Source organism: Oxyura jamaicensis, chromosome 6 (genome assembly GCF_011077185.1).
Source record: "Oxyura jamaicensis isolate SHBP4307 breed ruddy duck chromosome 6, BPBGC_Ojam_1.0, whole genome shotgun sequence".
NCBI lineage: Eukaryota > Metazoa > Chordata > Aves > Anseriformes > Anatidae > Oxyura > Oxyura jamaicensis.
Window position 1 is genome coordinate 16605586 of NC_048898.1, and position 13618 is coordinate 16619203.

The window sequence follows — 13618 nt, forward strand, 5'->3', positions numbered from 1 at the left end:
CCACTGTAAAGGTGGTCAAACGTCAGAACAGGTTGCCCAGAGAGACTGTAAAGTCTCCTTCTGCAGCAACATTCAAAACCTGACTGCACATGGTCCTGGGCAACTGCTCTGACCACGCTTGGACATGGAGGTTGGACTAGAAGATCTCAAGAGGTCCCTTCCAACCTCAACAATTCTGTTATATGTTCTTAAGTTTCATTCATGGTTTCACCAGTGCAAGAGAAGAAAGCCAGGAAGTTAATTCAATTCCTTGTCATGTACAGGACCGAGAGTGATAACAGTTCGTGTGGTTTCTGTTATGCCATTTCCCTCCCAACAGATAAATTAGGCCATTTATAGCATCTCCTTCTCTTCCCCGCAATGCCAAGCCACACATCCTTTGGCAGGCAAATAGTTTCTCTGAGTTAGGCTTTTCATAGCCCTAATGATGGGGAAACAAGCCCATGTGAGAAAAAGCTCCTGTTACATGACCACAGGTTGAAACTATCACAAGCTCCTTCACCCCACTTTTCTGACTGACACAGACGGGGTTCCAGCCTGAGACTCTCTTCCTTGTATCTCCTTCCAGGCACATCATGCATTCTCTGTGGTGTTACCAAAGCCCCGTGCCTTGATCTTTGGCATATCTCAATGAGTTTCTTACTAGGTAGAACAACATTGCTAAGGGGCTTCAGCAAGTTTTCACCTTCCTTCTAGCTGCCCACTGTCCATATTCACCACACACTTCCTAACAGCCACTTCTGATCCTCCTGTTTTGCAAGAAGTTTGCTAGTACTGATCTCTCCTTGCACCAGAATTCAGCTCTGTCAAGGCTGTACCTGTCCATCAACAGCACGGTTCACAACTGCTGTCAACATCCAGATACCACCTTAATATTCGCAGGCAGCTGTTAACTTCCCTAGGGTTTTACCTCCAAGTTTGCTTAGGCATAGGAGTTCAAAGCCACTGATTAATTAGTAAACATTTTGGAAACATGGACTTCGAAAGCAGGACATTTAAAAAATTTTAAGACAAAGGTAGGGGCTGAAATGAACTAGATAAATCTAAATGACAGATGTTAGTTATGTGAACACACAGGAGGAAGAGAAAGACTCCAACTATGAGGCACAGATTCCCATCTGTTGCTCAATGCACGTGCATTGGACAGCATGGTGTGGTATCAGAAGCCAGACAAAACGGTTTAAGTAGCAGGCTGGTCACTGCACCCTGGCTGGTGATTACACCCTGCCAGAACGAAGCTGGCTTGTGCAGTGCCATCCTGAGCATTTTCACATCCTTAGCACAGTTAGCATAGTGCACAGCCTGAAAAACTTCCCCACAACCAAGAGGGCTTGCAAACAGAAATCTTATGGCCTCTGTAGTTTGCCACAACTGAGAAACTCAAGTAACAACTGCTGTCTACGAGGCAGCAAGAATCAGCACCAGCACACAGTTTGTTCTCAACAAGGCTAGTTGAATGCTTCCTCATTTCTGACTTTGTACTGAACTAATAAAAATTAAAATAGCTTTCAGTGTGTGATGTCTGCGGGTGGCATGTTCCCATGATGCACTAAATAAGCCACAGCCTAACAGCTGTGCTCTAGGCTGATAGCCTAGGCTGTGCTCATAGCCTGAACAGGGCCAATGCACAGGCTACAGAGAAGCCTTTGTCCCCACTGTGTCCTGTGTCATACAGGCCACTTCCTCAGGATTGAGCTATCAGAAGCTGAACTCAGTCCTTTTTGCATTAGTCTTGGTTTCTCACTGTGTGCTGACACTGCTGTTAGAAGTACTGGTGAATGTCTGTGGAAAGACTCACTTTGAGAGGAAGACACGGAGTCATGTTATTTTGAACATGGTCATAAACTTTCTTTGCTAAATGCTGCAGGAAGGAAGAGATGTCTTTCTTGGGAAAAGTTCAGTCTGCTGTAGAGAATGGACTTAACAGACCTCCTATAAAGCCTTCATCTAAAATCTTAGCAGTGAAGTACTGAGAGCAGAGCACAGGCCGTGTTTCTCTATGGCAGAGGGCAGCTACCACAAACACCCGTACTTTATGTGTCTCATGCTGGAGCTGGCTACAGCCAAACTATAATGCAGATGCTAATTTTATTGTACCAGGCAAGAAGAAAGTTTTCACAGTTTCACCCAAAAAGGGATCTAAGTACACCTGGGGTTGTCTTCTCTGCAGAGGAAGTATCAGAGCATTTGCATTTGAGGCCATTCACAAAACCTGATCTGCAGGAGCACAGCATGGGGGAGGTCACCCAGTTCCTTTTTCCTTACCATGGCAGAACTGCACAAATTCATCCAAATGCTTTTGCCATAAAACCAGCCTATCTTATGTAGGTTTTCCCTTTACAAGAGTCAGTGGCAGGTGACTGCTTGCCTTGGCAATTGCTCTGACGTGCATGATGAAACTGCTTGACATTGCCCAACTTGTGCGCAGCTGACAGCTCGTATCAGGGAGACCTTCTGTAACAGTAGAAGTCCAGAAATTCTGACTGTGTATACATTTTCCAGATATAATAAAGCCAGAGTAAGATCTTTGTATGTTCCTTCTTTTCTGCATATACAGAAAATAAGCTGAATTATTTGTTACGTAGAAACAACAAAAATCCAAAGCAAAATCTCCCTTTAAAAACACTACTTACATGTAGCTAAAGCACTTTTTTTTCAGCACATGCTAACTTTTAGCAGAGATCACCGCTGCAGAAGGACTCTTTAAACTGAAAAGTCAGACTTCAGTGTTTTACCCCAAATAAGTTATATCATAGATGTATGGCAGCCAGACCCACAACACAGTCCTTTCCTGGCTGCTCAGACAGGGCAGTGCTGCCCGCAGGACCCACCTCTGCTCCCCTTCCAGGGTAGTCTCTCAAGTGTTTGGAGCACCAGCACCCAGGTCCCTTGGATGCAGCCCCCCCATGCCAAGAGGCAGCCAGCTGTACAGAGAAGGAGCTAGCTTACCAGTAGAGAGCCACATGTTAAAGTGGAGGAAGACAGCAGGTCAGCTTAATGCAATTCATTGACTGCTTCAGACATCAAAAAGAGTGAAGACTGCTCTCTAGTTGACAAGGCTCTGCATTCAGCGTACCACCACTGACAGATATGCTTTCTGGGCACAGAAGACAGATAGATCATTGGCGCTTCCCTTTGACAAACACAGCTTCTCCGTACAGAGAATGGTTGCTGATCCAGAGCAGTTTATAGATGATCCATTCCAATGCCTGTCCCCTTCCCTCCACCTCAAGTTCTCTTTGAATTTTAATGCATTCCAAACTAGCAAGAAGGGTGAAAACCTCTCACTAACAGGAATCCAGCTGGCTATGTGAGATCTCCAACTCCAACCACTCCATCTAATGATAATCTCTGGTCAGCTTTATTTATTTATAAAGTACAAATCTTCAGGCACTATTTTCTGTCTTCTTTCAGTCCAAAAGGAAGAGAGGCAGCCTGCTTGAGGCCTAGGTTATCCATCAGGAAACAAAGGAAGTTGAGGGTTATTTAAAAAGGCAACGCAGACTTTAGTTTATGCAGGTTGTTAAATGGTACTAGGAAACATCTGTTGTGGCATGGTCACCTTATAATGGTATCTCCAGCACAATCCCTAAATCGTGTTTTTTCAGGGGGACTGTTTTGGCCAAGATCATGACTTTCAAAATGTATTTTTACTGTGATCATTTTGTCATCAGAATCATTCCTCTCATTATCCCAGCATAAAGCCCCTTGGAATGCACAACACCAGATGTACCAAAAGACTGCCCTGTTCCATTTATGCCATTAAACTACAGATAAATCCTAATCCAAGATGCAGTCACAGGACTTCAGTCTTGCTAAGACTGACAAGGAACACTGTAACCCTAAATACGGCAGTATCAGAAAAACATCTTAACCAGCATTAGACTCCCTGGAGCTCTGTGCCTTCATTTCTACACAAGCTATGAGAAAGGAACACCACACAGCCCCCTGGAGTTCAGAAAAGTTCAGACTCAATTAAAATTCAGTGCACTGGCATCTCTAGTCTCCACCTGTTAATATTTCTGTGCTAGTAACTCCTCCATGCATATTATGAGGTGATCAGTTTCAGACTGGTTGGGTTATTTTTAAAGCCATAGGTGCAATGCTTCAACTTATCTCTGGCATTGCATCATAGATAACAAACTCAGCTTTTGCCAGAATGGTGCTGTCTCTGACTTCAAGCTGTGCTAGAGAATACTTGTTGGATAACCTTATTCGGGTTCTGGTATGACATTTAAGTTTGAAGGAAAAGCTAGTTTTCCCTTGATTGGAGTCAAAAACCTCCTGGGCACAATATTTACAGGGAGAATTTCAAAGACACTCAGTTTAAAATTTTCCATTTACATTCAAAACCAAACAGTTATGACACACAAATTCAGAGTTTCTCTGAGAGTCACTGGTGATCTCTCCTGAATTAGGGACCAATTGGCCAGGCACACAAAGAACAGATTGAAGAACTTTCTAGTTTACACTGGCTTTGCAATTTGCTTTAGTTTTCTATTTCAGAAAAACACATTGCCAGATTTAAAATAAGGATGAATGGTATCATATGTATCCCTCCTCCAACCCCAGACCACAAAGCCCAGCTTCCCAGTTGCTACCTTACCTTCTGAAATAGCCTTCTTGACAGCTTCTAGGTAAGCATCAGGCTCATCGTCATATGTGAGTTCTTGCCACTGATACCAGTCCTTGAAAAAGGTCAAATAGTCATCACAGTCTGTAACACCGCAGAACAGCTTGACGACTTTGTGCGGGGGCCATAAAGCTTCCTGAAGGCTTTGCAGGACAGGAGGGGAATAAAAACTCTGCACCAGCTCCACAGATAGCAACACGATGATGCTCCGACTTTTGGCGAACAGGTCCAGCTCCTGGTGGGAGATGGCAGAGTCACCTTCCAGCTGGTAGCTCAGAATCCGATGCTTTCGGATGTGCCGAGTAGAGAGGAAGAGGTCCCAAAGGTACTGACACCATTCGGTGGCGTCACTTGCATACACAATCAGCACATCATATCCTCCATGGGTTCCTGTACAGGTGCAGACCATCATGGAGAACAGGATTAAAAACAGAGCACGAATTGACCCTCAATTTTACAGCAAAAAATCTGCAGTACTACCTCTGTCATTCGTGTAAGAAGCTCCAGAACACTTTTAGAGCACAGTAGGTGCATCCAAAGCGAGCAGCTGTTCACAGCCACAGAGCAACTCTAAGGGTGTCTGAACTCCTACTCACACTTACCCCACTAAATCTGAAGTAGTTTTTTCATTCTCAAAAACCTTTCTTGAAGAAGGGGATTTCCTGTGTAGTTTCAAGTGAAACAAACCACACGTGGAAATTTTCAGATGTAAAGCATATCAATAGGGAAAAGAGAGAAGAGGAAAAAAATAGCATGAAAGGGAGAATTCACCTTTGGGTGAGAAGTGGAATCATTTTAGGCAACTACAGATGCTCTGCAACACAACTGTAGACCATTACGCACTCAAGTGGAGAAGACACTAAACGCGGTGCACCTAAAATAAGAAAGGCCTTCATTTAAGTGAGGTCTCGGTGCTCACAGGAAGTCACGATGGCGTCCATGGTGTTAGACATTTTTCTCTCATTGCAGCAGAAAGCAAACTGTCTGCAAGGTAGATGTGCAGCTGAAGGGTACACCAGCCCCAGTGCTTGTAGCACAACAATCCTATCGTTCAGGCTTCAGACACTTTGCAAGCTTGAATTGAAAGTCCAGAATTGCCAAACAGAAGCTTCCTGACCTATTTGGCATAAAAAGCCCTCTCCTTGGAGGGACATAATACAATAGTGGTAGCTATAACAGCCTGAAATATTCTCAAACTTGTCTTATTCAATGCCTCTCTAGAGATATCTGCTAACTACACCCTCCTGCATTTCTATGCTCTGGATTAAAGGCACTTTTAAAACTTCTTCCCGTTTGCTGCAAAAATCACATGTGGATTGAACCAATACAACATGATGCAGTTCTGTCCCCATAAATCCCAAGAAAATTTGGAAGTCTAAGTTTAATTTTTCCCTTCACCTGTGAAGAAGTTTACTCAGATTTGAGGATTATGGCTCTGGTCCCATGGCAAATTTCAATGCTGAGCATTTCAAATGTCATTAGCAAACTGCCTTCTAATTCCAGTTGGACTGAAAGTGCCAACATTTCCAACCCATCTCCATCCAGAAGCGAGCAAACAAAGACAGATTTTGCTAATTAAAGTAGAAGGCGATGCCTAAAATTTGGCATGCCAAGAAGAGCATCTGCAAAGAGAGAATTTACCAAAATTGAAGATTACATTTTTGCAGTCACCTTATTAAAATTCAATCAAAATTGAACAGCCTCCAAAGACTCCCTTCTGCACCTTCCCCAGAACCTTCAATATAGTTGTAAGAAAGACTGAAATGACATCTCGACTATGGCACCACAGCTCCAAACCATACAGTTACAAACCTAAAACTCTGGTCGAGCAGAAGTGATGCAGTTGAAAAGTACAGCACCGAGATGGGATCTGTGCTCAGAATAGGGTTATGGGTACCTGGACAAGGGCAAGGCTTTAGAGTGCAAGGCTGGTGGCTTAGCTATCGAGAAGATAGGCACTGCAGTTCAGCCGTATTCTGCAGGATTGCCGCATGTTTCTGAATGAATACAGCTCTCAAACCCCAGATGGAATCTTGTAGGAGAAAGCATTCTCAGTGAAGCGGATCCAGCAAACTCGTAAAACAAATAAATAGACCCAAAGCCTGGGAACCTTTAGGTTAAGAGAACAGAACCATTGGGAAAAAAAAGAAAAAAAAAAAAAAAAGATGGCTTTCATGCCAGCAAGAACAGCACTATCATCAAAATATTGCTTTTGGCTAACCACCACCTCACAAGGAGACAACAGAAACAGCAAAAACAAAATAGAATTCAGAGATCAATTGTTTTATTCTAAAAAAGGAGAACCACCAGAGATTTCTGCTTCTACAGCCCCGTGCTGATTACCTGTGGTAGTCGGATGGGGAGACCAGCTCTGCTCCTGGGAACAGGGAGGGGGGGAAGTGAGGTGCTGAGGCATGGGGTGGGGGAACATTCAACACCCCCCAGCACCACACTTTTGGGAGATGCACAGCTGCTCTTTCAGGTGTGCCCAGGGCTCCTAAAGTCCTGCCCTCAAGCTCTCTGGAAGACACCTACCTCCAGGCAGCAGCCTCCAGGGCATTTTAGCAGTGTGCAAAACAGCACATCTAATCCTACTCAGCACGTTTAAAAAGAGCACAGCTTTGGCAATTACACTTGTTAGCAAACAGCCCCCTCAGCAGTCTCTCAATGAAAGGAAGCAGCCATGCTGAGGGTGGGTGCACTCGGGAAGCCAGTCATTTTACACCCTGATTGCACTGCCGGGTGCTGCAGGAAGCCTCCCTTCTCCAGCAGGTATGCAGACAATGTGATCTTGACAGACTCTCTGCAAGTTCCCTGCCAGCATTTACATCCCAAGATAACATCACCCAGAGCGTGCAGCCTCTACACTCAGGAGGAACAAACTTCAGCCACTGTGTAGGAAAGGTAGCGATCCCCTGGGTAGCGCTGCTCTGGGCACGCCGTTCCCCTCCGAGCTGTGCCAGCTCTCCTCAAGCTGTCTTGCCTCAAGTCCTACAGCCTTTTGCTCATGCCTCAGATAAACTGAGGAACAATGGTCTTTAAAAGGGGAACTGCAAAACAAAATTACTGACTCTGCTACTGGAGCCAAGGAAATTATCTTGGTTCATAAGCAAAAACACTGGGTCGTGAAGAGCCAAGTAAGCTTAAGTCAGCAGATGGGACCATTTCAAAGAAAACAAAAATGTAGACTTACTTTCGGTTGCAACATACCCCTTAAAAAGATGACATGCGACTCACTTTTCTGGATCATGCATTTTTGTCTAATCAAGTATCTCCCTTTGCAGCACCAACCGGTGGCTAGTCCTCAGGGAATAGCGTAACAAATGGAGAATGCAGAATGTCTGGGGGAGTCCCCCCAGCTCTTGACACATCAGTTACAGTAAGAACTTGCAGACCACACTTCAAAGCACAAAAAACAAAGCACAAATAAACTCTGCCAACTGCACACACAAGGAAATCCCTATGTGAACACCAAGCATATCCTTAACCCTGACCTCAGGTGCTTTGATGATGCGCTCAGCAGGCTGATTTTGGAAAAAGCAAGCACGAGGAAGCCTTCCATTCAAGAACAGCATATGTATTAGCAAGACAAAGAAAGATTTGTGCCAGCCAACTGTTTCAAAAATCTTTCACACACAAGCGTTGTCTTGTTTGAATATTAGCAATACCTTGGTTCTGCATTCCCAAGCTTAGGGTATGAAAGTGATTTTTGCTTCTGCTTACAAAACGTCAGCAATATTAACAATATTGCAGGGCATGATTAACTATTCCATAGAAAATCATCCAGGTGTGGTTCTGTTGCAGTTTGCAATTATGAAATATAATCTTTGGACTCCTTTCCAGCTGTAACTCCCTTGTTAGTGCTCAGTTGCACACTCATTTATACAGCACTGACATAAGACTGATGTGATTATGAACTAGCACCGTAGAAACACCTAAGATCTCTAACATAGGCTGACAGACTAAATAGCATGGAGAAAGAGCAAGATACACAGCTTCCCCTACTTCATGAACTGCACATGAAGTAGAAAGCGATAAATAACTTCAGTCAAAATCTCTGGAGGCTGGTGGCAAGAGAAGAAAAGTATCCTAAAGTGACTGACTGCATCACAGCCTCATAGTCCCTCTGAGAAAAAAAATAATCTTTGGACCATGGAAAGGAGTAGTGAGGTGACAATCTCTGAGCTTAGAATAAACATGGGATAGCAGTTTATGGCAATATTGAAAGATCCTGATTACCACATGGATGATCCTAAGTACTGCTGGAAGAGCTAGAGAACACTGAAGGAAGCTGGTGGATCGGCTCTGGGTAAGACTACATCTTGCTCACTTCACACTTCCCAACTTTGAATCTGATCCCTCCAGTTGTTACCACCCACTACTTCATTGTGCAAGCCAAAATGTTTCAGCCTTTACAATGTACAGATCACAAGTAGTTTTCCATTGTATTTGTGTGTCCCATATAGGAAATTCAAGGCCTCTAACTTTACACAGCTTTTCTGTCACTTTGCTCATCCCCTTCCCACACAGACCATGACTTCTCATGGTCCAACGGCCAACCAAGGGCAAAAAAAAAAAAAAAAAAGGCAGATAAATCCTTTTATCCAACTCCAGAGATCTTTTCTAGTGCCATGTTAGTCAATTTTCATCTGCTAGATCAAATCTGCCTCAAATTCTGACTAAATGAAGTGCTACACAGCCCGTTATCTATATTATCATCAATTTGCTTTGGCACGCATGTGCACGGAAGGTATAAGAATATACAGAGCCCAAACCCTTGACAGAGGGAGATGCACTTCTTATCAAAACCAATTTCTTATGATATAAATTAAACTCAGCCCAAGGGGTCTTAAAAATCCAATTCTTAAATGAGAGAGACCTTCCCAAGAGGTACCAGGAGCCGCTGGTAGGCCTCTCAAAGGAGCCCCCTGTACCTTTCCGATAGTGGTGTCTGAAGTGTGTGTATTTATGTGATGTAGGAGGAAATGAACGCATTCTTCGCCTGGCTGGAATGCATAACAAAGTAACAATGATCACACGCAGTAATTATTAACATGCAACCGACTGGAATGGAAAACCTTCACTTTAGACCGCTGCAAACAAGCAAGAGGAAATAGAAACAAACTAGATAAGTTTGGTGAAGACAACTTGTGTGATAGGAACGTGAGATTTGCATTACGATACATGAACCTGAGGTCGTTCTACTTTTGAGCCTCTCTGAAATCATCTTCTGTTTTTAGGGAGAAAAGTAGTTTTGCCCACAAGTCTCCCGAGGTCTCCGTTTAGCTTATTTTACATCACCAGGAGACATGCGTCAGTGAAACCCCACCGTTACTTCACACCCCGTGAATGGCACGCTTTTCCTTTTTTAGATGAAACACACACGCTTCCCCGCAAAGAGGGGAACTTGCAGAGTGGGCACCAGCGAGATTACACAACGCGGGTCAAACCCCTCTCCCTCTGGAGTTTGCTCTTGTCTTTTAACCCCGCGTGTGCAGGTAAAACACTTTCCCTGACACCGACCCAGCGCAGTTTGCTTGCTGTCCCGTGCCACAGAGCAGCAAGCCGTACACCAAAGAGGGAGCACGCAACGGGAGGGGATGAAGCACCATTTGGGAAGAAATGCGAGCTGAGAAACCTCTCTGCGGAGCCGGGGCAGGGCCCTGGGGCTTGGCCGAGCCCTGCGGCACCTGCCAAGCCGCAGCCAAGCGGAGCGCGGCGAGGCGGAGCGCAGCCCGGGCACAGCCGCCAGCCCCCTTCTCCTTCCCCTTCCCGGCCCGGTCGCGCCAGGCGGGACCCCCCCAGCCCCGCCACCCCCCCGCCGCGGCACCTACCGGGGGCCGTCATGGTGCGGGCGGCCGGGGAAGGGCCCGCTCCCGGTGCCCTGGCTCCGCCGGCGGGCGGCAGCGCTCGGGGCCGTCCCTGCCTCGGCCGCTTCCTCGGCCCGGCCGGCGGCTGCCTCCTGCCCGCCCCGCCCCGCCAGCGCCGCCCCGGCCCCGGGCAGGGGTTTCAGCGGCAGGTGCTGCCGGGCTCCGGTTGCAAAGTCCTGCGTGTCTTCTCCGGGATGCTCCTGGAGTGAGTGCTGCTTGCTGCTCCTCTGGCTCTGCGGCGACAGCGCTGCCGGCGGGCTGGGAGGGGAGAGAAGGTGGAAGGAGCAGGTGAAAGGGGAGTGTAACAGCGAGGAGACGGTCAGGGAAAGCGGAAAACAGAAGGCAAGCGGTGAGCACACCTTGGTGCCCGAACTCAGATTTACTCCATTCCACATGGCTACGCTCATGTTTCAGTGCAGAGACAATAAGCAGCAGAAAGGCTTTGCTGGAGTTCAGGGCACAGGGCTCAGTGCAGTTTGTCCCCCAAGACAAACCAACAAGGTCTGCTTCAATGATTATTGCAGGCTATTCCCTTGCAAACTCAGAAAAAAAAAAAGCCACCTGCACAGCTTGGCATTCAGAAACACTTATTTGCTGGGAACCAGTGAAGTCTCTCATTGTTGCACTTCAGTAAGCAAAACCAGATTCCCTTGCGGTCTGGTTTCCCAGGGAAGAAAGTCACATCCAGGCAGGGCACACGCTGCGAGTAACTGAATGTCATGATCACTAACGCTACAGCACACCAGTCAGCTACCTGCACATGGTAAGGAACCAAGCCTGTTGCCTACTAATCAACTCAATCTTTAAAGTTAGATTATACTCTCCTCCAAATCTTTCTTCAACCAAAGCGTAATATAAGCTTACACAGAACTACACGCCACAGCCTGTCTTCCAAAAACTGGCCGTTTGCTCCTACAATAAGTACTAGGATAAAATTTCTGATGATACAGCCTTAGGAGAAACTTAAGGCACACAGAGAAGAAAACAGCACTTTCCCAGACAAATCCCAAAAATGTACAACAGAATGAAGAACAGCTGTGTGCTGTAGAAACGTGCTACTACAGAACCTACTTCTGATTTACGTAAAGGACAAGAACTTACCAGTTGGAAGCTAGATTCTCTATCCAAATTCCTTGAATATTATGGAATAATACTCTATATTAGGAAATAGATAAAAGCAAAATAGATGGATAAGCATGTATGTCCATAATGATTGTTCCATGCTATTTCCCTTGTAAAACTGTTTATCTTTTAACTCCCAGACTGTTCTTTCAGGTTACGGTATCTGCTTTGCCATTCCTCAGGACATCTGAAGTATAAGGGTAACATATCAACTAACATTGGATTTCACTGTGCTTGCTGTGAAACAGATACAAGGCAAAGCAGGCCACATTAAAACATTAAAAGATCATCTCAAAATCATCTCTCTGATATTAGATTAGTATTTCAATAAACTCTTTGGAATCAGCTTTTAAATTCTTTCTCTCTTTGCATGACACTGCCAGGCTTTAGAGTCAGCTTCTTGCTCAATGAGAACCCATGGGACTTCTCCATATGCACCTGGGATGCTGCATATTTTATTTAATCAATATAAAGCTCACAGGAAACCTCTGTAGCCACTAAAGTAAAATTAATATGCCTCCCCAAAGGACTTTAGGTGAAATAACTGTCAGTGCATTGTTTCAGCAACTTTTACAACAGCCTCCACCTGAAAAAAAAAAATAAAATAAAATAAAACTGACGACAACTAGATACTTTATACATTAGGAATCAAAAAATGCAGGTCTCATTTCAAGGCATGGAAGAATAATTCGTGGGCTGGGAAAAAGCAACAGAAATGCCTTATTGCTCTACTGATGAAGAGCCAGGTCACCTCTCCACATTCTCTGGGTCTCAGCCCTCAGGTACTGACTGCAGCTCCATGCACAGTAGCATGCCATATCAAATTTCTTCTCCTCTATAAAGAAAAATAAATCTCAACTTTAATTCAGAGAAAACCTGAGCCCTACTAAGCTATTTTTTTTATTTTTTTTTTAGTTAGGAACCTGCATGATCTGCTCCTCCCATGCTGGAACAGCACTACCCCTTAACCCACCCTGCAATGTAAGAGCTGAGATGTCACCCTGGACTTACAGAGCACATCCGACAATTCACCACGGGATGTATGTTATTACCTTCAGTTCCCTTGTGGGTGACAAACCACTGATTTTGGTGCTTCTAATTCTGTGATTTCCTACCACGACATTTCCACTACAGCACCGACTAAAGCTACACTAAGACATATGTAACTTGCTTTGTCTTTCCTGAAAATCTGTCCCACAAAATCCACCATACTGAGGTCAGATCTCGTAGCTAGTTGAATTGCTGGAGCTGTTGCTCAGACCCACAGCGTGCTGATGTTAGTGGCAATTTGATTTGAGTGCTTGGTAGGGAAACAGGACAGGCTCAGCTGATGATTCTCATGGCAGACAGGTACACATCACTCCCTACCACCTGTAAAATGGGAAACCTCTTCTCTTGCCTCCCTTGTGTACTGGGAGATCTGATCTAATCCATCTGCTCTGAGATCCCATAAAGGCAATAGAAAGAAATGTTGTCTATAAAAAGTTACACCTTATCTTTCAGGGCTGTCCAAATTCTCAGCTTTCCAGCCTCTACCATATTAATGGCTTCATGCAAAGCAGAATTCAAACTCATGGACATCCTGGAGACTTGGCCAAATAAGAGGCAAATGTTCCTTCACACTCTAGTAGATTAGGCTGGCCTAACTGAAAAATTTACACAGCTTTTAATTTATTAAGAAGAAAGTAAGGAAAGAGAGGTAGCCTCTCATGTTCCCTTGCCCATAATTGACTGTACAAATCTTAACTTTTTTTCCTTCAATTCTCAGCAGCGTTTGAACGCAGTTGCATTTGCAGTATTTTTCTCAGCTGCCTGTCTTACCCCTGTGCAAAGACAAGGATTAAATTGCTCTTTTCAGAGCCATTGCTTCTGCAAACCTACACAAATAGCACTGCAACTTTACTAGATACTTTTGAAAGATAAGAAGGAAAGGATTCACTAAGTGTTTGAATACCTGTGCTATGTCTTTTCACATTTTCTTTGCCAAAAAAAC

At 44.8% G+C, this 13618-nt stretch overlaps 1 protein-coding gene across 3 annotated transcripts in view; it reads right to left on the reverse strand.

The window, feature by feature from the left end:
• Positions 1-10725, reverse strand: part of PIK3AP1 (phosphoinositide-3-kinase adaptor protein 1) — a 47020-nt gene extending 36295 nt beyond the window's left edge. For 2 of the 3 annotated variants that reach the window (XM_035330428.1, XM_035330427.1), the window contains exons 1-2: positions 9824-9875; positions 4607-5023 (exon numbers count right to left, since the gene is read on the reverse strand). In XM_035330428.1, coding sequence (XP_035186319.1) covers positions 4607-5023; positions 9824-9860 — 454 coding nt within the window. In that variant the 5' untranslated portion in view covers positions 9861-9875. Of the gene's footprint in view, positions 1-4606; positions 5024-9823; positions 9876-10467 lie in introns of those variants that run through there. The other variant, XM_035330429.1, reaches the window with a different exon arrangement.
• Between the last annotated feature and the right edge of the window lie 2893 nt (positions 10726-13618).